This window comes from Ochlerotatus camptorhynchus, unplaced genomic scaffold (genome assembly GCF_037179485.1).
Source record: "Ochlerotatus camptorhynchus isolate MF236.1 unplaced genomic scaffold, CSIRO-AGI_Acam_v1.1 ptg000085l, whole genome shotgun sequence".
Taxonomy (NCBI): domain Eukaryota; kingdom Metazoa; phylum Arthropoda; class Insecta; order Diptera; family Culicidae; genus Ochlerotatus; species Ochlerotatus camptorhynchus.
In genome coordinates, this window is record NW_027040575.1 from 5742417 (window position 1) to 5766840 (window position 24424).

General features: G+C 41.2%; 2 protein-coding genes across 3 annotated transcripts in view; both read left to right on the forward strand.

The window, feature by feature from the left end:
• The first annotated feature begins 5657 nt into the window (after positions 1-5657).
• Positions 5658-8866, forward strand: eIF3b (eukaryotic translation initiation factor 3 subunit b). Its single transcript, XM_065218274.1, has 5 exons — positions 5658-5879; positions 6027-6538; positions 6602-7627; positions 7876-8194; positions 8259-8866. Exons 1-5 carry the CDS (start codon positions 5765-5767, stop codon positions 8351-8353), a joined length of 2067 nt encoding a protein of 688 aa, XP_065074346.1. The 5' UTR covers positions 5658-5764; the 3' UTR covers positions 8354-8866.
• A 13368-nt stretch (positions 8867-22234) lies between these two features.
• LOC135698364 (kinase D-interacting substrate of 220 kDa-like) overlaps positions 22235-24424 on the forward strand; it is an 83156-nt gene continuing 80966 nt past the window's right edge. For both annotated transcript variants that reach the window (XM_065218282.1, XM_065218290.1), the window contains exon 1: positions 22235-22710. The gene's annotated coding sequence lies outside the window, so the exon portion shown is untranslated. The remainder of the gene's footprint in view (positions 22711-24424) is intronic.

Here is a 24424-nt window from a genome sequence, read left to right on the forward strand (position 1 = left end):
GGCAGTGCGTTTGATGGTCGGTTTGGTAGTATCCTTTTAAATATAATGTCTCATGTCCAAAGAACCTCGATTTTCGGTCTATTGATTCAATACTTTAGTATTATATTTTCAAAACATACAATGATGCATTATGTCATTTCACGGCACATAAAACAAAAAGTGTGTGTATAGGACCCAATAATCTAGGTTGTTTGTAATTTGTTTAACATCTTTATTTTTTATTATATTTTTCATTTTACTACAGATTTTATATACATTATATATTACATGATTATATATAAATTCATAATGTAAATTACAATAAATACTGGGACGGGAGGGAGCATCAGGGCATCAAGTTGTAACTGGACAATGGAGTGGAGTGCCAACCGGAGTCTAGGAGGGAATGTGTACTGTCATTTTAGATAGTTACATTTCACTCCAACAGTTGCAATGAATTTGACGCGCTCTTCTTTAACAAACCATCCCGTGGAAAGCTTAACATGTATTGCGAATTTCGTTATTCATTTTGTTGGATCATATTGTTGGAAGGAGATTCTCTTATTCCCGCGGGTTTCGCGTAAGTGCCTCTGCTTACGGGCCCGTCCAACCCTTTTTGGCCCTTCATACAGCAGTATGTTGAATTCAGAATGATGACGGAATTTGATCTTGCTGTTGAGTGGAGCCGCATGCAGGGCAAGACCCAAGCTAGGATGGTGGCTACTTACATACATACATACATACGTTTGTTTAGCAATGGTTTCGATACGTTGCATTTCCAGTGGCTGGTGTGTTGGAATAATTGTTAAGGGAGAGGGAATGTTTCTCCATGTTTACTCCCGAAAAAAAATAACGACAACAATACATTAAAAAAACAATGTAACAGTAAGACGAAAATTATTTTCTTAACAATGATTTATATTGTTACGTCTACAATAAATTTACCTTGATTTTTGTTGTACTAAACAGTAAATTTCATGGTAAATGGAAAATTTACAATAAAAAAGGGGGGTTGTTAAGTATCTTAACAATGAAATTTTCGAGATTTCCCCATATATATATTTTTTTTCAATAACATTATATATTATTGTTATTTTCTGTTGGTTGGCGAATTTATTGATTAAAAATAATAACAGTGTACTTTAGAGTGTATGTGTTGGCTTGACAGATCTACTTTATCGACTTTAAAAATAAATCGAAAAAATAAAACATCGCCCCGGGAAGGGAAGGGAGTGGTATGTATGTTACGGGTGCGTCTTTTTTTTTACTGGTTATGGATTGAGATTCGATCCGGAACTTGTGAAAAATGCAGGCCAACTCCCCTGCACTCCATCTCTCTAGGTCGTCTCCTTGGTGGTTGAGCGTCGTTGATAAGTTAATGCATTCGACTGGAGAGAATCGCGCATGAAATATGCTTCAACCTGTGAGTTTCTTCCTGACATCTTCAAGTGGTGGATTTTTTTTTATTATTATTGTATGATTCCGTGTATTCCGTGCAGTCACGGAAAAGGTCTGCATTAAGCGGGATTTAGATTAGGCAGGTGATTTGAATTCAACTCAAACCGATCTGGTCGTAGGCGTTCAATTGACGAATAGAGTAAGTCCGATATCGGTCAGATTTCTGGACGTTCATTTCGGTGTGTTGCTGACCCTCTCATAGTCTGCATGCTTTAATCAGAGTTATTTTTATTGTTCGTGAAGTACCCCACAATGAAAACACACCAATATTTTATGTAACAACAATTGTCAAATCATGTTAACAATAAAATAAATGAAAAATACGATAAAAATCATTGTAACAACATTTTACTATGTACATTCATTGTACAGTTAGGTAGCAGTTTTGCCGTTTTCGGAAGGGTACAACATCATAACAATAATTTTTATTGTCGACAATAAATATTAAACTAAACGATCGATTCAACCTCTGGTGGTGAATAGGAGAACGTCAAAAAGAGTGTTGTGAGCATAAATGTTTGCCTTGAGACATAGGAAGCGGAACACTTTTTGACTTTTCCTGATAAATTGATTCATCAGAAATGCTGCAAAACTTAATCTACAGTTGAAAAATTTTATTCTGTAACGTTTTTGAAAAGATCCTGCTGGTGTTCAGGAATATTTTTGTTGAGAAAAATGGAAAATTAGAAAAGTGCCTTAGTGGTTATGATCTTCCAGATTTCTTGTGTGTGAATAGTTAAGGTGCAAATCAGTTCAGATTTGTGGAAAATCGTACAATACGACAATTACCGATAGAAATTGGCAAGATTTTGAATGAAAAATGCTGTTATTTGCGTTGGGGAAAATACTTATTCTGATGTAAACAAACGGTTTGGTTGACGTTTCTTCTCGAACTCACGTGGCGCACTCTACGTTGGTGGTGCATTAAAAAGGCGTATGTTAATGTTAGAGCATTGTTTCCACTGTAATTTGTTTTTCGGGCTTCTACGCTTACAAACATTATTTTGAGCAACAGCTTTGCAAATCATCAATTACTATTATAGATTTACATCTTACTGATACCGATGAAGATATTGGAAACTCTTTCACTGGAAAGCAAAACTTATTACACGCCAATCATGATGCGAGCTTGGAAGTGCGATTGTTTTCTCAAGTGCATCTGTTGCGTATAAATTGGTAATGATTGAAAGTCGGAGCAATCACAAAAAAAGTGACAATCTTGCTATCACAATATGATGATATGATGATGACATCGAGGATGATATAGTCATCTTCCCTCGTCTGATCATCAACGTCTGCGTTAGCATCTGTCATGCTGACACCTGTCAGTTATTGAGCGCTGATGGTGGAGTTGGTGGGGGACTCTTAACAGTTTCAATGTGCACTCACCAGATGGCACAGCGATCACATTGCCTTGTTCGAGGAATTGAGTAGAGGTATATCTCTTTAATTAAATATCTTTGGTGACACTTAACTCTGACTTATGCCCGAAAAGCTGAAATGGCCGATTTAAATGTGCAGTGATCCGAACTGTCAAAACCATAGGATTTATTGATCTAGCTCAAAATAATTTGTCCAGAATAGATCAGACACGAACCAATTCAAAACTTTTGCATCCGGGTTCATGGCATAGCTCAATATTTCCCGCAAACACATATACCTATAGGTCGATTTGTTTATTTTTTCAGTCACAAAATCAGCTGTCAAAGTGTTTGACGTGACAACGGTTGTTTTTTTTTCAACCATTAAAATGCATGTATTTGTGAAACTGCTCACTAATACCACAAACGAAGTGACAGACGGAGCGGCTCGAAAACTTTGGTGACTAACTTTCTATTGCAATTTTTCAGTGTACCACATAGCAACACCACTACTACTGGATTGTACCATAGAGGTAACTCTAAGACCACTGGGTCCCGAAGAAAATCATTATTATTTTTGGCTCACTCAGTACCAGAACAACGGTCCCAAGCAGTCCCAAGCTATTTCACTCACCCCTGCATGTTCTGCATGAATCCACACACCCCTGATGTTATCTGTCAAACTTTCATAGCGAATCAAAACAAACATAGTGTAGTAATAGAATTTCAACTAGAATAGGGTACGTTAATCGTTTGCTTGGGACCAATAGGCTACTAAAGTGGTGAGCCAATTTAAAATCGTTAGTTTCGTATTGATTGTTGATTGTACCATAGAGGTAACTCTAAGACCACTGGGTCCCGAAGAAAATCATTATTATTTTTGGCTCACTCAGTACCAGAACAACGGTCCCAAGCAGTCCCAAGCTATTTCACTCACCCCTGCATGTTCTGCATGAATCCACACACCCCTGATGTTATCTGTCAAACTTTCATAGCGAATCAAAACAAACATAGTGTAGTAATAGAATTTCAACTAGAATAGGGTACGTTAATCGTTTGCTTGGGACCAATAGGCAACTAAAGTGGTGAGCCAATTTAAAATCGTTAGTTTCGTATTGATTGTTGATTGTACCATAGAGGTAACTCTAAGACCAGAAGGTCCCGAAAAAACGAGCTCAACTTTTTGGCTCAGCTCTGGTACTCTCTTCGGTCCCAAGCTAATCGATGCACCCCTCGAATCATGGGAAAATCCACGAACCCCTAATTTTATCTGTCAAAGTTTCATAGAGAATCAAAACAAACATAATGTAGTACTAGAATTCCGACTAGAATGGGATACGTTAATCGTTTGCTTGGGACCAATAGGTTAGTCAAGTAGTGAGCCAATTTCAAATCGATAGTTTCGTATTGATTGTTGATTGTACCACATGGCTACAAATGTACTAGAATGTTTTGGTTCTATCTCTTTCACTCTACTCAAAACTGAAATGCATAAAAAAATGACAAAATGATACACTTTTTGCACACTGCCAAAGAATCATTGTACACAAAATCAACTTTGTGCTAAACCAAAACAAAAATACTATCCCATCTGGTGGATGATGGCACAAGCTTCTAAGAAAATTCTATTACAGCGAACCACATTATTTTAATTGATTTCTTCGCCAGTTAGTCGTCTGTCACTTCGTGTGTGCTAATACTAACGGTGAAAGAGTACTCTATTGCTAACATAAAAAATGTATGAAATTCTCGATGAAATTAGATCTTTCAAAATAAGTTTGACAGTGATTTGTTATGTATTTTCCTCGGATTTTCTCTAGCGCGCTCTCACAATGTGATGTAAAGAGCAACCGTAACGGAACGCTGCTAAACTCATTTTTGCAGCCCTCATCATAGCGCAACTACCGTATCGGGGGTTGCCATACGAGTAACTAAAATAGCAGCCGGCTTCTCGGTGAGAAGCGCGTTACCAAATTTAGCAGCGCGATAGCAGCATAGAGGTAACTCTAAGACCACTGGGTCCCGAAGAAAATCATTATTATTTTTGGCTCACTCAGTACCAGAACAACGGCCCAAAGCAGTCCCAAGCTATTTCACTCACCCTGCATGTTCTGCATGAATCCACACACCCCTGATGTTATCTGTCAAACTTTCATAGCGAATCAAAACAAACATAGTGTAGTAATAGAATTTCAACTAGAATAGGGTACGTTAATCGTTTGCTTGGGACCAATAGGCTACTAAAGTGGTGAGCCAATTTAAAATCGTTAGTTTCGTATTGATTGTTGATAGCAGCGCGGGAGAAAGGTTTCTATTCGTAGAATTGTCAAAATGCTCACTACCGGTACGGACTACGGCGAGTAAATTGATAACTGCGATAGCAGCGACCGGTGTGGAGAACCCTAATAAAAAATAACCATAAACGTACGATAACCCAAATCATTGAACTATTCCACAAATGGTTTGGATGATACCCAGAACACGTCGTTAAGCAAATTAACCATACAATTTTTATTAGGGAAGAGTGACTAAACTAAAATGAGAGCGCTGTGCGCTGTTAAAAATAGTCGCGCAAATGACAACGACCGTTAAGGCCCACGCACATTAGATCCGGATCGGACGCGTTGCGGCAAAGTGACAGCTAAATCTATTATCTAACTGTCAAATTTACGTCAACGCAACGCAAACGGATCTAATGTGGGTGGCCCTTTACGGTTGCTCTTATCGCACCAATATAACCGGACGTGAAAATATCATGTTTTTTTAGCAGCCCCCTCGGTTGTTGAAATATTTCATACAACAAAGCGGCGGCGCTTCGCGAACCGAATCCAATGCTGCCAACCTTATCGCACCCAATTACCAAATTCATTCTTTTCCGGTGTAAGAGGTGTCAAAATTCGTGAAATTTTTGCTACTGGTACTGTCTAGCAGATTTTCCTGTGAAATAGCCTCCGAACCGTGCTAGAATGGCCAAAAAGAAAGGCGAGAACTACGATAGCGATGGGGCTGACGATCAAGACTTCGATGAGGAGCCCAACTTCGACGATCCGGAGGGTTTTGTTGACGATGTCGCCGATGACGGTAAGTTGCCTTTCCATACGTGCTACGGTTGTTTCTTCTTTCTCTTATTAGCGGCTTGTCATCTTACAAGCGCAAGAAAGTGGGAACGCAAGCGAAGGTGTCCACGTATTAGGAGCATGTCAAACTAATGTTTCCGTGTTATTTCAGAGCTACTTGGTGATTTTCTGAAGCAAAAACCTTGCGAATCCGACGGTGTCGAGAATGTTATTGTCGTGGATAATATTCCAGTAGTGGGACCGGCTCGCTTTCCCAAACTTCAAGGAGTATTGGAGAAGTTGTTCAAGAATGCCGGTTCGATCGTAAACTTCTACTATCCCAAGGATGAGGAAGAAAACACCAGGGGTTATGCCTTCGTAGAATTCAAAAATCCGGAGATGGCCGAAGAAGCCGTCAAAACGTTCAACAACTATCGAATGGATAAGTCGCATACGTTGCTGGTGAATCTGTTTTCGGATTTCCAGAAATACTCGGACATTCCCAAGGATTGGAGCCCTCCGGAACCGCAACCGTACAAGATGCAAAATGATCTCTACAATTTCATGACCGAGCCGGATGCGCAAGATCAATTCTGTGTAATAGCTGAATCATCCCCGGGTGCCGTACAGGTTCAATTTTGGCACAACACTCAACCGGAGCCGGTGGAACTATTGACTCGTGAGGTAATAATGATATATTAGATACTTTTATAAGCTTGGTTAAAAATATATCTCTTCTATTTTTAGCGATTTACCGAAACCTATGTCAAGTGGTCTCCACTAGGAACGTACATTGTGACGTTCCACAAGCAGGGTGTTGTCATTTGGGGTGGTTCTAACTTTATTAAGATCAATAAGTTTGCCCATCCCGGAACCCAGTACGTGGACTTCTCTCCATGCGAACAGTATTTGGTTACGTATGGTCCAAATGGCCAAAAGATTATTATCTGGGACATTCGTACCGGAACAGAAAAGCGTTCGTTTTCCTCGGATGGCTCTTCCAACATGTCGATGTTCCGTTGGTCCCACGACGATAAGTATGTGGCTCGAATGGGTGATAACGCTGTTCACGTTTATGAAACGTCTACTTTCTACCTACTGGATAAGAAGTCGATTAAGGTTCAAGGCATCCGCAACTTTAGCTGGTCTCCGACTGATAATATTATTGCCTACTGGATGTCGGAAGATCTTGATGCTCCGGCTCGTGTGACGCTGATGGAAATTCCTAGGAAAACGGAAATTCGTAATAAGAACTTGTTCAACGTAGCTGATTGTAAGATTCATTGGCAAAAGTCCGGAGATTACCTGTGTGTAAAGGTCGATCGTTATTCGAAATCCAAAAAGGACAAGAAGGATGCCGACGTGAAGTTCCTGGGTATGTTCTACAACTTTGAAATTTTCCATATGCGAGAGAAGGATATTCCCGTGGACTCGGTAGAGGTGAAGGAAACTATTCTGGCTTTTGCATGGGAACCTGTGGGTTCTAAATTTGCCATCATTCACGGTGAGCCAGCTAACGCTAATGTGAGCTTCTATGAGGCTAAAAGGGGACAGGAACCTACGATGCTGAAGAAGATGGACAAGAAAATTTGCAGTCACCTGTTTTGGTCCCCGCGGGGGCAGTTTATTGTATTGGCGAACCTCCAGATGGGATCGTTTGAGTTCGTTGATACCAACGACTTTACCATTATGAAAAGTGGTGATCATTATCGCGCCTCTGAGGTTGAATGGGACCCTACTGGACGATACGTGGTGACCGGAACGTCCGGAAAGGTTAGTTAGCTTATCTTATTTAATTTCAGCGATACCGGAGAGTCCATTAGAGATTATCAAATATAACCATCTTGATTTTCCCTTAGTTTACCTCCGAGATTAAAACTGTCCTTTGAAATTCGTTTGCGGTTGGTACTCTTTTACCACTACAATTATTTTTGAGGGTCATACATGTTTCTAAGGCCATTTTGGCAGTTTTTCAGAAAAATTTACTACCAGATCTAAACACATGAATGTTTTTTTTTCAGGTCAAGGAAGATCACGGCTACTACATTTGGTCCTTCCAAGGTCGAATATTGAAGCGCGTCAATCTGAAGAATTTCATTCTATTCCTATGGCGTCCGCGACCACCTACCCTGCTTGTTGATGAGAAGCAGAAGGAAATACGCAAGAACCTAAAGAAGTACTACGCACAATTTGAGAGCAAGGATCGTGTCCGTATGACTCGTGCCTCCAAGGAACTGTTGGAGAAGCGTGCCAAGCTGCGCGAGCAGTTCGTGGAATTCCGTACCAAGCGTGTAAGCGAATGGGAGGAGCAAAAGTATCGTCGTATGCAATTGCGAAACAGTAAGTTAAATATTCCGGTACAATATTGCAAGGTTTACATAACGCGTTCGTTTTTTTTTCACAGATGTCGATACTGATACGCTGGAGGCTGATCCAGAAAATGTTGAAGAAGAAATTGTAGAAATTCTAGTACGTGAAGACACCACCCTCCTCGAGTAGTTCGTATAAGGCAACTCGTTTGACTACCAAGTGTTATCTCATCATTAACGAGATAAACTGAAAGACACTAAAAGAGATCAGAAGCGTTTCATGATAAGCTTATAATCGTAGCATAACAAGGGAGAGATAAGTGCACCTCAAATCGTGACCGTATCCTCTCTTGCCAAAACAACAAAAATCAACTGTGCAGGACTTAACATCGCCTCCATCTAGTTAATACAACAACAACTGCGACAGACTTATTGAGCACAGTATATATAATATCGGACAAAAGTGTTTTCCAGAAAGAAATTTCCAGCGAGTTAAAGATAATAGCCATCCACTCAACAGGACATCCCGGAAGGCAGTGTGTGAAGTTAGCAATAGCAACTATAGTTTGAACGCATATTTCGTGGAATATACACTTATTTGCAAGAACGATCTTGATTTGTAAGTTGTATTTTAATGTGGAACATGGAGAATATACTTTTCAATATAGCTTATAATAAATGTCACTTATTAGCATATTACAAACGCGTCTGGTAGTTCACAACTTGCCTTCATGAATTTACTGGATTCCTTTCATTTTCGTTTGTCTGACCAAAATCACTCTTGAAAACGGTAAATAAATGAAAAATCAAGAGTTCAGAATCATAAAAGCAGCGATGATCGATTTTCACTTTGAATTATTACAGTTCAATGAACCAAAAATCGATCACTGCAGATATCCGCTCATCATTCTGAACGCTTAAAATAGTATATATTCGGCATCAACATTTCAAAAGGGCGAAACTAACAATGATGTCAAGCTGTGAAAAACGGATTTATTTTAAATCAGTGCTGGTCCGGACAACAGTGCAGGTCTATTATTTGCACCGTTCAACTTGAGTTGACCCTTGTAAATCAGTTCATAGAAGTTTAGATTTCTATTTTGTGTTTTTAGTGTTAAAAATCCTCAAAATTATATTTTGCCCTTTATATTCATCAATTTTGATTACGCCCTTTTGTTTTACAAGCTGTCAATTTGGCCTCACTGTGAGCGCCTTTTTTTTTCGGTTTTCAATTGCGTCCTTTTGCAGAAATTTTATATTTTGGATTTCTTTCGTTTTCTTTAATTTAATTAAATGCAACATTTGAATGGTTGTGAAAACAAAAAAAAAAAGAAATCACTGCCATCAAAGTTTTAATTGTATCTCCAAGTGGTAATGAACGCGCAAAAATTATAGAAACTGAACATGCTAGATCAAACGGAGGCCACTTGTCTGCGGGTACTTTTCAGTAATAAATTGCTTCTTCTTGCTCGGTTTTATCTTTGTTTCATCTATCAAAAATCAGCTGGACCTATTGTTCGTCGATAGCAGCGAATTGACCCAGCAGCTACTCGTTTTCCGTTTGCGACGATTGATGGACACGATTAATGATCTTTAATTTGGAACCGCGAAAATAACATAACTGAATCGGGTTCTGGGGTTTCCAATCTTAAGCTAATTTTAGTTGTGGGCAATCTTGTAATATTCATTTTAGAATAATGCATTTTAGCAACTACAACTAGAAATGCGTTGGTGCAGTACTCTGGGAGATTTTTTTTTCACCTTTATAAACGCTATGGCTACGAGGCTATGTTATATATAAAAAACACTAAAATATTCGCATGAAAACCATCAAAAATACGGAAATTAAAAAATTAGGCCACAATTCAAACCTGGATGCAGTTTCGCCCTCGCTGGTGGCAAACAAACCGAGGGGCGAAATTAACTTCACTATAGTAAACTACAAAAATCAGTTACGCCTTTTTGTAGATATTAATTTAGAGTTACTAAAAATGTTTTTTTTGTGAAATTTTATTAAATTGTTCATAGTATTGGATCACTTGCTGTCCATTTCTATAAAAAAATGAAGGGTCTGTGCCTAGGGGCACGAATGAAAGCTTGACGTAGGACCGCTAGTGGACGAAATAAATGTGAAGAGCGAGATCAATTATCTGTTATCTGCTATTGCTGTTCACCACGCCGTCCGAAGCGAAAATGAGTTAAAGCCATACAGCAGCTCTATTTTATGTCTTTTCAGGTTAAAGCAGAATGATGTGCAACCAAGTTGTATAAAAGCTACAAAGACTCCTTCCATTATGAGTTGTTTGCTATCAAGTAGCGACACTGCCCTAATAAAAATTGTATGGTTAATTTGCTTAACGACGTGTTCTGGGTATCATCCAAACCATTTGTGGAATAGTTCAATGATTTGGGTTATCGTTCGTGTATGGTTATTTTTTATTAGGGTGGCTCTTTTCCTTTTGCGTACACGACGAATGAGAACCACACAAATTAGAGTTTAGTTCTCTCATAATCGCCAAATGTGCAGGCACTCAGCGATGAGTAAATTTGTCTCATGGTTTCCTTTGGAAAACCTAAAAAATCTGCCAGAAAATGAGGATATTGACGAAAATTTTATTCAGTCTCGGGGGAGTACCAATAGACTGAGTGAATCCAATCTTTACTTTTCTCAAATTCTGGATTTTTTCCCTGGAAAATCCTGGAAAAACCAGGGAAAGCATGAGGCAAATTTACTCATCGCTGAGTTCCTGCATTTTATTTCTTATTTCTGAGATAACTAAACTCAAATTTGGGTCGATCTCATTCGCCGTGATATCACCTTGAAAGATATCGGCGTCGGTGGTTAGCGTGATTACCTCTCACCCCTCTCAGTCGGCGCCACTGGCATGTTCTAAGGCATCCTTCGGGAAGTAAAGCCGTTGGTTCCCGGTTGAGTTGATGGGTCGATTGGTAGGGTCCAGATGTGGGAGCTGCCTCCCTGGCGTCGGTAGCATTGGAGCTTAGTACGGAAAACATATCTCGCGTCACTTTTCAATAGGTCCTATCTACATTGATCGATTCTCTTTTTTGCCCTTGATTTATTTTCCCGTCGATCTTGTTTTCCGTTGGTGATGATTTAACCTCCGAAACCAAACAGAGTGCGTCTCTGTCACTTCAAAACGTAGATGACATCCATGGCCGCTTACGCTTGGCGTGTTTAGTGTAGGTGACAGCATCACGGATCTCATTCTTCAGGAACACCTTCAGCACACCTCGTAGATCAGACCGGAGACACGTCAGACACCGCCCCGGCGAGCCAGACGACGGATGGTGGTTATCTCGAAGAATTTGCGTTTGGTTCTGAATATGGCGATGAGTGTGCAAAATATTACGCAATTCCATCCTCCCTATTCGCACGCACGAGGATCGGAGGCGAATGCCACTTTGACTTGTTTCGTCTACTTACTACTCTCTGACGACTGTGCTGGGGAAGCAGCATATGCATGTACACACTTAGATTTTTTTGCCGAGATGGGCACCACCGAGCAGCTCGGCATTTTATTTTGCTGGAAATTCAGCAAAAAATATGTTTGTTAGCTGAGATCTCGGCAAAATTCCCGTTTGTTAGCTGAATCTCGGCAAGTTTTTCACTGAGAACCAGCAAAATAAAATGCCGAGCTGCCGAGGTTAGCCAGAGGAAAATAATAAACAACTTTACACGGTGGTGCTCCCGCTAGTGTGCGTGCGTTAAACGTCACTAATCTCTATAGTCGCTATATTCATAGTCTGGCGGATAGAATTTAGATCTATCAAAAAGCGGAACCAATTGAAAAGGTTCTATCAACTTTTATAAACCAAACGTTGATTATTCTTTCTTCGACAATCGAACGCAAATTACCGGCATCATCGGATAGGGGAATCTTTCCCTAACCCAAATATGGTGTTAGTTTGCGTAGGCAAGCCTTGAATCACGAGAAAACGGTTTCCGTGGTCGTGATTGGTTCCGCTATTTGACAGCTCAATTGGTTCCCAAAATTCCATCCGCCAGAGTATGAATATAGCGACTATAGCTTGCTGGTGTTAGAAGCAAACATATTGTGTACATTGCTGAGCACTCAAGTAACGACGTCACTCTACCATTAGCATTCCATACTGCAAACAGTGATACCATAGAGGTAACTCTAAGACCACTGGATCCCGAAGAAAATCATTATTATTTTTGGCTCACTCAGTACCAGAACAACGGTCCCAAGCAGTCCCAAGCTATTTCACTCACCCCTGCATGTTCTGCATGAATCCACACACCCCTGATGTTATCTGTCAAACTTTCATAGCGAATCAAAACAAACATAGTGTAGTAATAGAATTTCAACTAGAATAGGGTACGTTAATCGTTTGCTTGGGACCAACACGCTACTAAACTCGCTACTAAAGTGGTGAACCAATTTAAAATCGTTAGTTTCGTATTGATTGTTGGTGATACCATAGAGGTAACTCTAAGACTAGAAGGTCCCGAAGAAACGTGCTCAACTTTTTGGCTCAGCTCTGGTACTCTCTTCGGTCCCAAGCTAATCGATTCACCCCTCGAAACATAAGAAAATCCACGAACCCCTCATTTTATCTGTCAAACTTTCATAGCGAATCAAAACAAACATTGTGTAGTACTAGAATTTCGACTAGAATGGGGTACGTTAATCGTTTGCTTGGGACCAATAGGCTAGTCAAGTAGTGAGCCAATTTAAAATCGTTAGTTTCGTATTGATTGTTGGTGATACCAACAATCAATACGAAACTAACGATTTTAAATTGGCTCACCACTTTAGTAGCCTATTGGTCCCAAGCAAACGATTAACGTACCCTATTCTATTTGAAATTCTATTACTACACTATGTTTGTTTTGATTCGCTATGAAAGTTTGACAGATAACATCAGGAGTGTGTGGATTCATGCAGAACATGCAGGGGTGAGTGAAATAGCTTGGGACTGCTTGGGACCGTTGTTCTGGTACTGAGTGAGCCAAAAATAATAATGATTTTCTTCGGGACCCAGTAGTCTTAGAGTTACCTCTATGGTGATACTGCGTTTAGAACGGAATTCAAGCTGAACATTGCATTAGGTCCTAAGTAACATCGATCTATTCTCTTCGTCGATTTTCTCTTTCGTCAATAACTTGAGCACTTGAGCAAGTCTTAGTTTCTGTATATCCACAGACAAACAGACATATCACTCGCAAGTTGTTCATCGAACCAGCATTTAACGGTCAATTAAAAAGTATCGTAGTTGGTAGTACCGCCACCTGTGTCAATTCCCTTGCGTTTGACGTTTACACACTACCACCATCTGTTCAGCGTAGTGCCCACCACGGTGTACTCAACAGATGGTGGTAATGTTTTAGCGACGATATTTTACAGTGAGAAATATTCCATGTGTTATGTCTGTTTGTCTGTGGTATTGTAGTAGCCGTACTCTTCCTTAATTCCCATGTAAAGTAGCATCCAATAATGGGCACATGGCTAACATGTGTCAAAACCCAACAATATAGATTCATACTTCCTTGTGTGTGTCCTAGATTTTATGACACACTTTATGTATTCAAAACTGCGACCTCATAGTCAGCAGCTAAACCTTTTCCGTTTTCCGTATTTTGAGACCTTCGTAATTGTTACCACATGAGCATCAACAATAAACTCTATTTTACAAACATTGTCACCAACGCTTCGCTTCGCTCACCGAACTTGCCTTCTCCATATTTCGTTTCAATAAAATCATTCTAATCTACCATGATTTCAAAATAGTCGACTATCAATGTAAACAAATATACTACGATACTGTCAAGACTGCTATGCTTGCTCAAGCGGCATAGTAGTTTTGATAGAAACATAGTAAAATTAAATGAAATTCGTTTCTGCAAACCCTAATAAAAAACGAGGGGGACGACTCTATCTACGCTGCAGGAAAGATTGTCTTTTGCTGTGGCTAGCTGCGTGCACGCTGAATAGATAGAAAGAAGATTGATGACGATTCTGAATATTTCCTGCAAAAAGATGATGCGCGATGCAAATATATGCGAGAAATGCAAGACGAGTTTTCGAAGATTGATTTGCTAGTGTGAGATTTTTTGAACATCTAAAATTGAGATTTAGATGTGTCGTCCCCCTCGATAAAAAACTACACGCTTATTCTGGTTAACTCAAAATTGAGTCGAAGGTACTCATCTCAGCGGCAAGTATGGCTACTCAAAATTGAGTAGCCTTATGTTGACTCACTTTTGAGTAAACTACGTTCTCACGTAGACTGAGTCAAATCCACTCGCCGGTATTTTCAGTTGCGGGGAGGGTTTTTGTTTTGATTTTCATTCAAGAAAATGGAAATTGCCTGCTTCGGATTCATTCTACCGGAGCAAAACACGGTTCAACACCGTTTCCCTAAGCAATTCGTACTTACCTGAAGGCATTTCAGCCGGTTTTGAGTAACATTTTCCCTCGGACATGACTGGCATTTTTTCCAAGTCCAGGATTTTGCTGACTGAGTGGCTTTTACTCAGTTTGACATTTCTAGTTTACTCAATTTTTGACAACTCGATACATCGGACGAAAGTGAGTACGATCGACTCACCTGGTGAGTAAGCAAAAGTTAGCGTGTATACTCGAACGAAAATCCAAATGGTCGAACTATTTCACAAATGGTTTGGATGATACCCTAAACACGTCGTTAAGCAAAATAACCATACAAATTTCTCTGCCAAGAAGGAGCCACACTTAGAATATTTCACAAATTTCGGTGAAATTTTACCGAAATCTCAACAGCAGAACGTTCGGTAAACAGTTCGGTGATTTTTCAATCACAAATTTTTTGTAAACTTGTTTGATTTCACCGATCTTTCGGCGAGTTTGTGAAAAAAAATAGTAGAAAACAGTAAAAAAATCTGTAAAGTTTTCGTTTACAGATCAATTTCGGTAATTTTTTTTCACAGAATTCTGTGATCTATTCTAAGTGTGTGTACGCGCTTGTTGAACATTTATCACGATTATTTTGATGCGCGACATATCAAACATCTATGTGGACGGAGCATAATTTCTCAATGTTTGTATCAGCTGTGTTAGATTGGCAGATAATCGAGCCAAAGAACCAAAAACTTTGGCTTCAAGCAAACTGTTGGTGAATGACGTTTCTGCCACCGGAGTGGTGAGAGTATTTTATTTAAACCGTCAATATAGTATTTTTAACCATCGATTTTGTGTGTATACATCACCGTGAAAAATTTCGGAATCTTCATCAAGCCTTTTTTTCAAGAAAGCCGCCACACGAAACGAAAATCAATTATTTTATCTATGTTCTATCTATCTATATTTTATCACTTATACATTTTTGCCAAAACATCAGCCTTATACCAACAATCAATACGAAACTAACGATTTTAAATTGGCTCACCACTTTAGTAGCCTATTGGTCCCAAGCAAACGATTAACGTACCCTATTCTAGTCGAAATTCTAGTACTACGCAATGTTTGTTTTGATTCGCTATGAAAGTTTGACAGATAAAATGAGGGGTTATTGGTTTTTCCTTTGTTTCGAGGGGTGATTCGACAAGCTTGGGACCGAAGATAGTACCAGAGGTGAGCCAAAAAGTTGAGCACGTTTGTTCGGGACCTACTTGTCTTAGAGTTACCTCTATGCTTATACCGAGCCTTATACCACAAACGAAGTGACAGACGACTAGCTGGCGAAGAAATCAATTAAATTAATGTGGTTCGCTGTAATAGAATTTTCTTAGAAGCTTGTGCCATCATCCACCATCATTTGCACAAAGTTGATTTTGTGTACAATGATTCTTTGACAGTGTGCAAAGAGTGCGTATCATTTTGTAATTTTTTATGCATTTCAGTTTTGAGTAGAGTGAAAGAGATAGAACCAAAACACTCTACACGGAGAAAAAATATTACTCAAAATTTGAGTTCTTTTTACTTAATATTGACTTCAGCCTCTCACTTGCACTCGTTATTGTTGTCAAAAAAGGAACAAGAGATTCGACCCAACGATATAGTTCAGCCCAATAAGCTACTTTTGAGTAAAATGCATATTCTCAAATTTACGTGAATTAAACTTAATTTTGGGTAGAATATACTTAAGAGTAGGTATTTTTTTTTGCTGGTGTTAAATGGAAACTACTATATGCGATTTACTCAAATTTGGGTTATTGGGCAGAACCCCGGAATTGAGGGAAAAGTACTTAATTTTGGGTAGTTTTTCATCTCCGTGTAGTATGTTTGGTGAAAATGCTAGTTCAATCCAGTAGTAGTGTTGCCATGTGGTACAATCCAGTAGTAGTGGTGTTGCCATGTGGTACACTGAAAAATTGCAATAGCAGGTTAGTCACCAAAGTTTTCGAGCCGCTCCGTCTGTCACTTCGTTTGTGCTTATACATTCCATAAGACAAACCACATAGGTAATATAAGAATGCATAAAAGGTATGTGTGACCGCTTATACATTTAATTTGACACATGATATTCATTAACTTTTTGCAAGCCGTCTGCTTATTGTCGTGACCGGACCGAGGTTTCCAGCCTCGGCCACGGCAACACGAATAAGCGATGTAGCTCCCACGGGTGCGGCTGCTTCTATTGCTGCTGCTGCTGCTGTTTCTGCTGCTGCTGCTGCTGCTGCTGTTTCTGCTGCTGCTGCTGTTTCTGCTGCTGCTGTTTCTGTTGCTGCTGTTTCTGCTGCTGCTGGTGGTCCGTCACCTCCAAAATTCGTTACAAGAATGACTTCAACGAGCATTTTTTTTTTTTTTTGCATTTAAATGATCTTTATTTCTTGTGATTGTGTGGTTTACATGTATGAATTTGTTAAGTGACACAGATTCGTCTTTTCAACTTTGGTACATTTGAGATTTTAATTATTATTTACAGTTCCTAGTCCTATCAGGCCTATTTTAAAGTATGACCACCTTGGTGGGATTGGTTTGATTTGAATTGGAAAAAGGAGACTACTTATAACTACTATTTACAACTACAACTAACCTACAACTACTATGTACACCTAACCTACTATATACAAATTGCTTATCAAAGCATGTTCTGATAAATTACATTTTTGTGTAAATTTAGTCTTAATTTCGTTAATTTTGGAATCTATTTTGGCAATGCCTGCCTCTTCATGTAAATTTGTTATTCTAGTGTCGAAAGGACGATCAAGAACCATCCTCAGCACTCTATTCTGAGCGACCTGAATTTTGTTCCTGTGAGTCTGTGCACATGATTCCCACACCGGAGCTGCGTAGAGGATCGCAGGTGCTACGATTTGTTTGTAGACGGCCAGTTTGTTCACCCTTGAGAGGCGGGATCTGCGGCAAATCAGCGGATACAGACTCCTAACCAAGGCGGAACACTTGACTACGGTTTTCTCCACATGCGAGCGGAATAGGAGCTTTTCGTCAAACAACATCCCGAGATAGGTTACTTCGGCGGACCACTCAACCCTTGTGCCATCCATGATTACAGTACAAGAGGGAGCCGGTTTTAGTTTGGGTGATTGCCGATGGAGGAACATGATTGTTTGTGTTTTGGAAGCATTGATTTTGATTTTCCACGTGGTGGCATAATCAGCAAAGGCGTTAAGGCATCGTTGAAGTTTGTTCGTTATTTCGCGAGGCATCCTTCCTTTGACGGCTATTGCGGTATCATCTGCGAACAGGAAAAACACGCAACCGTCTCCAAGGGGAGGAATGTCGGAAGTGTAAATGCTGTAAAGCGAGGGTCCCAGCAGACTGCCTTGCGGGACTCCTGCTGGGATGGAAAACGTGTCTGAAAGACAACCATTCAACGATACCTTAAACGACCTTTGCTGGAGGTAGCTACGGGTGATTTTAACCAGATGTAATGGAAAGTTGAAGTTACAAAGCTTGTATACAAGCCCATTGTGCCAGACATTATCAAACGCTTTCTCAACGTCTAACAATGCCATGGCTGTGGACTTGGATACAGCTTTGTTACTTCGGATGTTATTCATCACCCGCACTAGCTGGTGATTGGTGGAGTGCCCCTTTCTGAACCCAAACTGTTCCGGAAGGAGAATGTTATTTTCCTCGACAAACTTGAGCAAACAATTGAGAATGAGTTTCTCGAACAATTTGCTCAGCGCTGAAAGGAGGCTGATTGGTCTGTAGCTTGAAGCTAGCGTTGGGTCCTTCCCGGGTTTGCGGATAGGTATGATTTTCGCTATCTTCCAGATACTTGGAAAGTAGTGCAGTTCCAAGCATCTGTTGAAGACAGCAGCCAGCAGAGAGTGAACCTTCATGCTGAGATTTTTCAACACTAGGTTGAATATTCCGTCAAACCCGGGGGCCTTCATGTTTTTGGTGCATTTCAGCGCTGAGCAAATCTGTTCCACTGTGATTCTATCCTCCGGAGGGATGGCACAAGGGGAGGAATCAAGGTTGAGTACGCATTGCTCAACCTGAACTTCGAGCGGACTTTGGATGTTGGAGCCAAGCAAGTGCGATTTGGCAATATGCTCACCAATCGCATTTGCTTTCTCCTGAGGGGTGATTATGAGCCGATCGTCATCATTTTCATCTTTTAGTGGCGGAATGGGTTTAGGGTGCGTCTTTAAGACCTTGGCAACTTTCCAGAATGGTCTGGAGCGGTCGTCCAGATTCTGGACAAGCCGCCCGAAACTTTCGTTCCGGAGTGAGACCATTCTGGAAGCAATCTCCTTGTTCAGATTGGCCATTTCACGTTTCCTCGCTAGATCTCCAGTCCTCTGAAACTGGCGTCTACGAACATTTCTCAGGCGAATTAAGAGTTGGGTGTGGGAATCAATGGCAATAAACTTACCCCTCACTGGAACTCGTCGGACGCACGCCTCGTCAGCCACGGTTATGGCTTGGTGGAGTACTTCCAACGCTCGGTCGATGTTCTCCACGGAGTCAAGCGGCGGGTTGTCGATGATGTGCCTGTCTACCACGCGTCCAAACTGGGCCCAGTTTACGCGATGGTAGTCCTTGCGCAGGCTTGGAGCAGCAGCTACGTTGTATCCCAGTTCAGCCACCACCGGTTGATGGTCGGAGCTGAGTTCATTTAAGGCTACCGGCTTGGACAAGCCGGTATTTGAAAGAAACAGGTCTAGCGTCGATGGGTTGCCTGCCGGTGAGATGAATGTTGGCTCGTCCGAGAACCAAACGGAGTACAGCCCATGCTGCGAATGGTCGAACAGCAGACGACCGTTCTGGTTCTGCTGGTAGTTCCGCCATGCCTCATGACGAGCATTCAGATCTCCTCCAACAACGAAGCGGGAACCGGTACGGGTGATGGTGGACAGGTCCTTCTTAAATTTTGCCGCTAGTCCACTGCTGGCGGCACACTGTCGAGGGCAGTAGACGGCGATGAACTGGACGTATCCAGTCGACGACTCCACCTCCACACCAAGGGCCTCGATGATAGAGGTGCGGATATGGGACAGAGTGTGGTATTTTATTCCTTTCTTGACGACGACCGCAACACCACCCCCCCTGGAGCTGGTGCGATCAAGCCGGATAATGTTGTGGTCAGGCAACCAGAAGCTGTCGCCGGACTTTAGATGGGTCTCGGTTAGAAGGCCCACGTCGATGCTGTGCTTGCGGAGAAAGTCGGCAAGCTCAATCTCTTTTGCTCTTACAGAGCAAGCATTCCAGGTGACGATAGTTAGCGGTTTAGACGCCATACTGGATGATGAACTTACCGAGCACCTGGATCTGTTCGGGCTTATTGCGGCACTTACGAAGAGCACCGGACATGTTGACGAAAATTTCCATCAGTTCATCCGCTGAGAACAGATCGGGGTTGTTGTTTTGCGCTGTTGGTTGTCTCCAGAATCCAGGGAGGGATGGAGAGCTTTGGCCAGCAAAATCACCGGAAGCTTCTTGAGGGGGGGCGGGTTGCACCCGCGAATTCGCTTGCCTTTGCTGGGGAGCACGAAGAGGCGGAAAATCCTCCGTCCTGAATGCTGGGGTTTTGTCCTTCTTGCGTCCTGGTTGATTGTTGCTTGACGCCTGCTTTCGGATGCGTTTGAAGTCCTCGCGTTTGGAGCACTGTCTGTCGGAACCTTGATGTGCACCACCACAGTTAGCGCATTTTATCGCCACGGCTCCATCCGCAGGGCAGTTGGAAGTGGCGTGTTCTTGAGCGCAGTTGCTGCAGCGTGGCTTGATGTTGCAGTTGCGGGTACCGTGTCCAAAATTGAGGCACCTCATACACTGCGTTACGTCACGATGGCCGCCACGGTATGGCTCCCACCGTACGATGATGGAGCAGATTGATCGGATGGCTTGTAGCGCATTGAGCGTCACCGTCCCTTTCTGGAAGTGCACCAGGAAAAGACAATCCGGGTACGTCTTCACGTTTTCGTCTCTCCTTGTCATTCGGAAGACAGCGATTGGGGCAAGCTTGTACCGGTTGATTTCAGCTTCGACCATCTTGGGGTCGAAGTTTGGTAGACCCCTGATGACTACCTTGAAGGGCTTCTCACCGGGGATGTCGTGCGTGAAGAATTCCGCCTTGGTATCCTTCAGATATTTCACGGCCACTTCGTACTCCGCTTTTGTTCGGAGCATCACCTTGGTGCCGATCCTGCCGAGCTTAAACTCAGCTGCAACGCCCAGCGATGAAAGATCGCCAATCAGCGTGTTGAGTGGGACTTGCTTCACCACCAGTGGAGGAAGCTTCATTTTTGCTGCACTCGGGGTGGCAGCAGTTTCGTTGTCGACGGCGTCGCCGAAATCACCAATGACGCTGACGTTCGTCGCAGTGGCATCGTCCCGTCCACTCGCACCATCGGACTGGCCTTGATTTTTCTTCCTCTTCTTAGACCGCTTCACCGTGGCTGAGGTGGGATTCCCTACATCGGTGGGAAGAGTAGCGTACCTATTCGAAATAGGTACACTCAAGCTACCCTCACCGCTGTTCTTCTTCTCCGTTTTCTCTCGGAGCCTGCTCCGGGAGCGCTGTCTTCCCATCACACGAAGCGACCGACACTACTGACGACGCGATTAAACTGCGAATTTTTGGAACAAACTAGAAACTTTAGAACAACTCGACAGAGCGAGCAAAGACCGAACTGTACTGCTTGACGTACAAGCAGAGAATCGATGACTTCAACGAGCTTAGGTACTTCATATTTATACCTGCTAACCTATCAAAATTCTCTAACCAATGAGATTCTGTTTACATACGAACTATCACGCTTCACGCTTACTTGATTCTACTCATTATTTATTCAACACTAACTCTATCTACTACACTTAATAGTTGACTTATACATTTTATGAATAATCTAAGAGAAGAGGTGACAATATATGGGGGCGAAAATGAACCATTTTACTGTCAAACGTGAACCAGCTCCTGATTGGCCGATTTCATGTGCGTAAGATAGAGATAGAGATAGAGATAGAAATAGACAAAGATAGAGATAGAGATAGAAATAAAAGAGGAAGATACCAATTGTCACCTCTTCCTCTTAGTGAATAATCAGCAATTGAAATTTGCCAAAAGGTATAAAGCTTTTTGACGTTTGATCGGCGCACACTACTGCATTATTTAAATCGAACGAGTGCGAGCAGATTAGTGGGAAAACAAACCATGCATTCATCCATGTGTGCTAGAAAGAGAAAGACGATTAAACGTCAAAAAGGTCTAAAAGGAGATTTCTATCCCCTGCAGGGGCCAAGTTTTGAAAACATATTGGCAGAATTCTTTTCCGTGTTTATTTTGAAATCTGCCACATGGTCAAAACTGCCCCCACCTGTATGTTTTTGCCGCCTCCTCTGAGTCCAGTATCATCTTTTTCAAGGTGACTACATATAGGTGTTCTAACGTGTCAAAATTATGATTCAGCCATGTTGGATTTTTGTATGGGGCAGCGATCGAGTTTGTTTACACTTGGCTCTAAAACCGCACATCAGCCCTCCCCCCCCACCCCGTGATCTCCTCGCTCATATAGTGACAGAGCTGTATCACCATGTATATACTCACCATGATCTTTTTCGTCGTCCTCGTCGCGCAAAACAGCTGTCATGCACGCTGATGATGGTTATTCTGTCAGTGACGAAAGTCGAAAGAGAAAAAAAATCTAGGAATATTTTGCAATCGCTCATCTTCGCCTGCATGAATATTTTTATCGACTTTCGCCATTCAAAAAGCCAATCAAATTCTTTGCATTGTTTGCTCTCAATCCAGGATTACCATTGTACGGAATAAATAAATAGTTGCTGCAAGGTAGCGGTACCATAGACGAAAAGTTCGAATGAAATTTTCTAACCTGGCCGCGATTGATGCGTGTGTTTATGAATCAGTGGATGGAAAGTGATCATCAGTGAAAATAAAGAAAGGAAAAAGCATTGTGCAAGTGCTATCTTTGCTGCTGTTCGATTATTAAAGTGACATTGAAAACCCTAAATACCAAGTGGATAAATACATCGGTTTGATTTTGAACCCGAGCTCATAATTCATCCTCATTTTCTCGAGTATCCCTTGGTGATTTGATAAGGCGCTCTCAACTTCTGGCATTGGTTGAGTGTGTTTCCATAGAACCAGGTAAGTCTTCAATACGTCAATCATTTTTCGCACATCTCGGTTCATTACCTACTCTTTCGTACTTCATTTCATAGCAGTTAAAATCATCGGGAAAAAGAAAAACAAATGCTAAAAATTTGTATTTCATTTTCTTTCACACACATGTTGGTAAATAATGATGAAAATCGTCAAACGGAAGCTGTAGCGAAATACAAAACTATGTGTATATATGTACCTAACAATGCGTACAATTCCCAACATTGTGTCCCACAACGGAAATATTAAAATCTATTTTAAGTTAATTGACCGTATTTTCGGTGTCCGGAGAGTTCGACGCATGGGGTTGTCCCATGTATGCAATCCCATGGATAGAGAGAGTATTTTTAAAGACACCTAAATATATAAAGAGTATTTTTATACACTTCATTATTCTGTGTTATCGTCAGTCGCTTGCGTTGTGATGTTTGTATTTGTTTTTTGTTTGCCTGAGCAATGATGGAAGAAAGCAAAATATTTCGTCTGAATTTACTCGTATCAAGGAGGCAAATTCACTTCTTCAATCTATTCATTTTAATCCGTTGTTATATGCCTGTATGTAGGTTGGTTTTTGAACTGCAAACTGAACCTTTAAAGGTTTTGGGGAAGGAAATGTTATTGCATGCGAGTAGTCATGACCCTGTTACAGGCTGTGTATTGCAGCATTGTTTACACGTTTACAGTAGCGGTCAACGTAGGTAGCGGTGAAACCAATGCATATTTGGGTGCAATTCTTCTTACCGTCGCTTGGTAGTTACCAATCTCGATCATTTTTGAACGGTATTAAGAAAATAGAAACATTCTGTAGGATTTGATTTTTTTTAGATTTGGTATAGTTTTAGGGAAAGGATACTGAAAAGCAGATACATATGATCAGCAGAATATAAAAGTGCATTCGACATGTTGCGGGATTTGATTAGGGATACATCTGAAAACCGTGCAACTACATGGCAGGAGGGGGGGAGGGGGGTGCTCAGCTGTCCAAAAATATTGAATTCACTTCGGCCTATCGGATGAAGATAAAAATTGATTTGGTCGGAGCGCTTTTTTTGTTTTAGAGAATAATAAGTACAAACATACATATCACGCGTACCTTTTGACTTCGTTCGGTAGATTTTGCGCTAAATTATCGTACCAAATGCATAAATGACTTGTAAACGCCGAAATCATAGATTTATTTGATGTTTTTCTGCTCAATATGGCATAACATGGTCGCTTAGGGTGAAGTAGTTCACTAAACTATTAGGCCAACAATGGTACAATCATGTGCGCGGAATGATGGTCATGCATTGGCCAGATTTGTCGGTGGTTATCTTGGAGAATGATTCGGGCTCGTCTGTCATGTTGTATACGTTGGAAGAGCTCCGAATCGTTATATGCCATCAAGTGTAATTTTAATTCTTAATGTCATAGACATCGCTCATGGCTAGATTTGGTGAGTTTGTTCCAGTTGAAAAACATTCTTATAAATGTATTATCTTTGTTCTCGATCTCCGCTCTTTAGACGATTTGAGGGGTACGGTTGCCTTACAGTGACCACTTTTGTTTACTGAGCAGAAGATCGTGGGTTAGAACTCAAGCTCCTTTACTTTATTGAGTTGATATAATCGCATCATGTGCTTACTATGTTTTTAAAGATCGCATCACTTTCCCAAGTTAATCCAGATCTAATTCACCCTTCCCATTAACAAAAACGTTT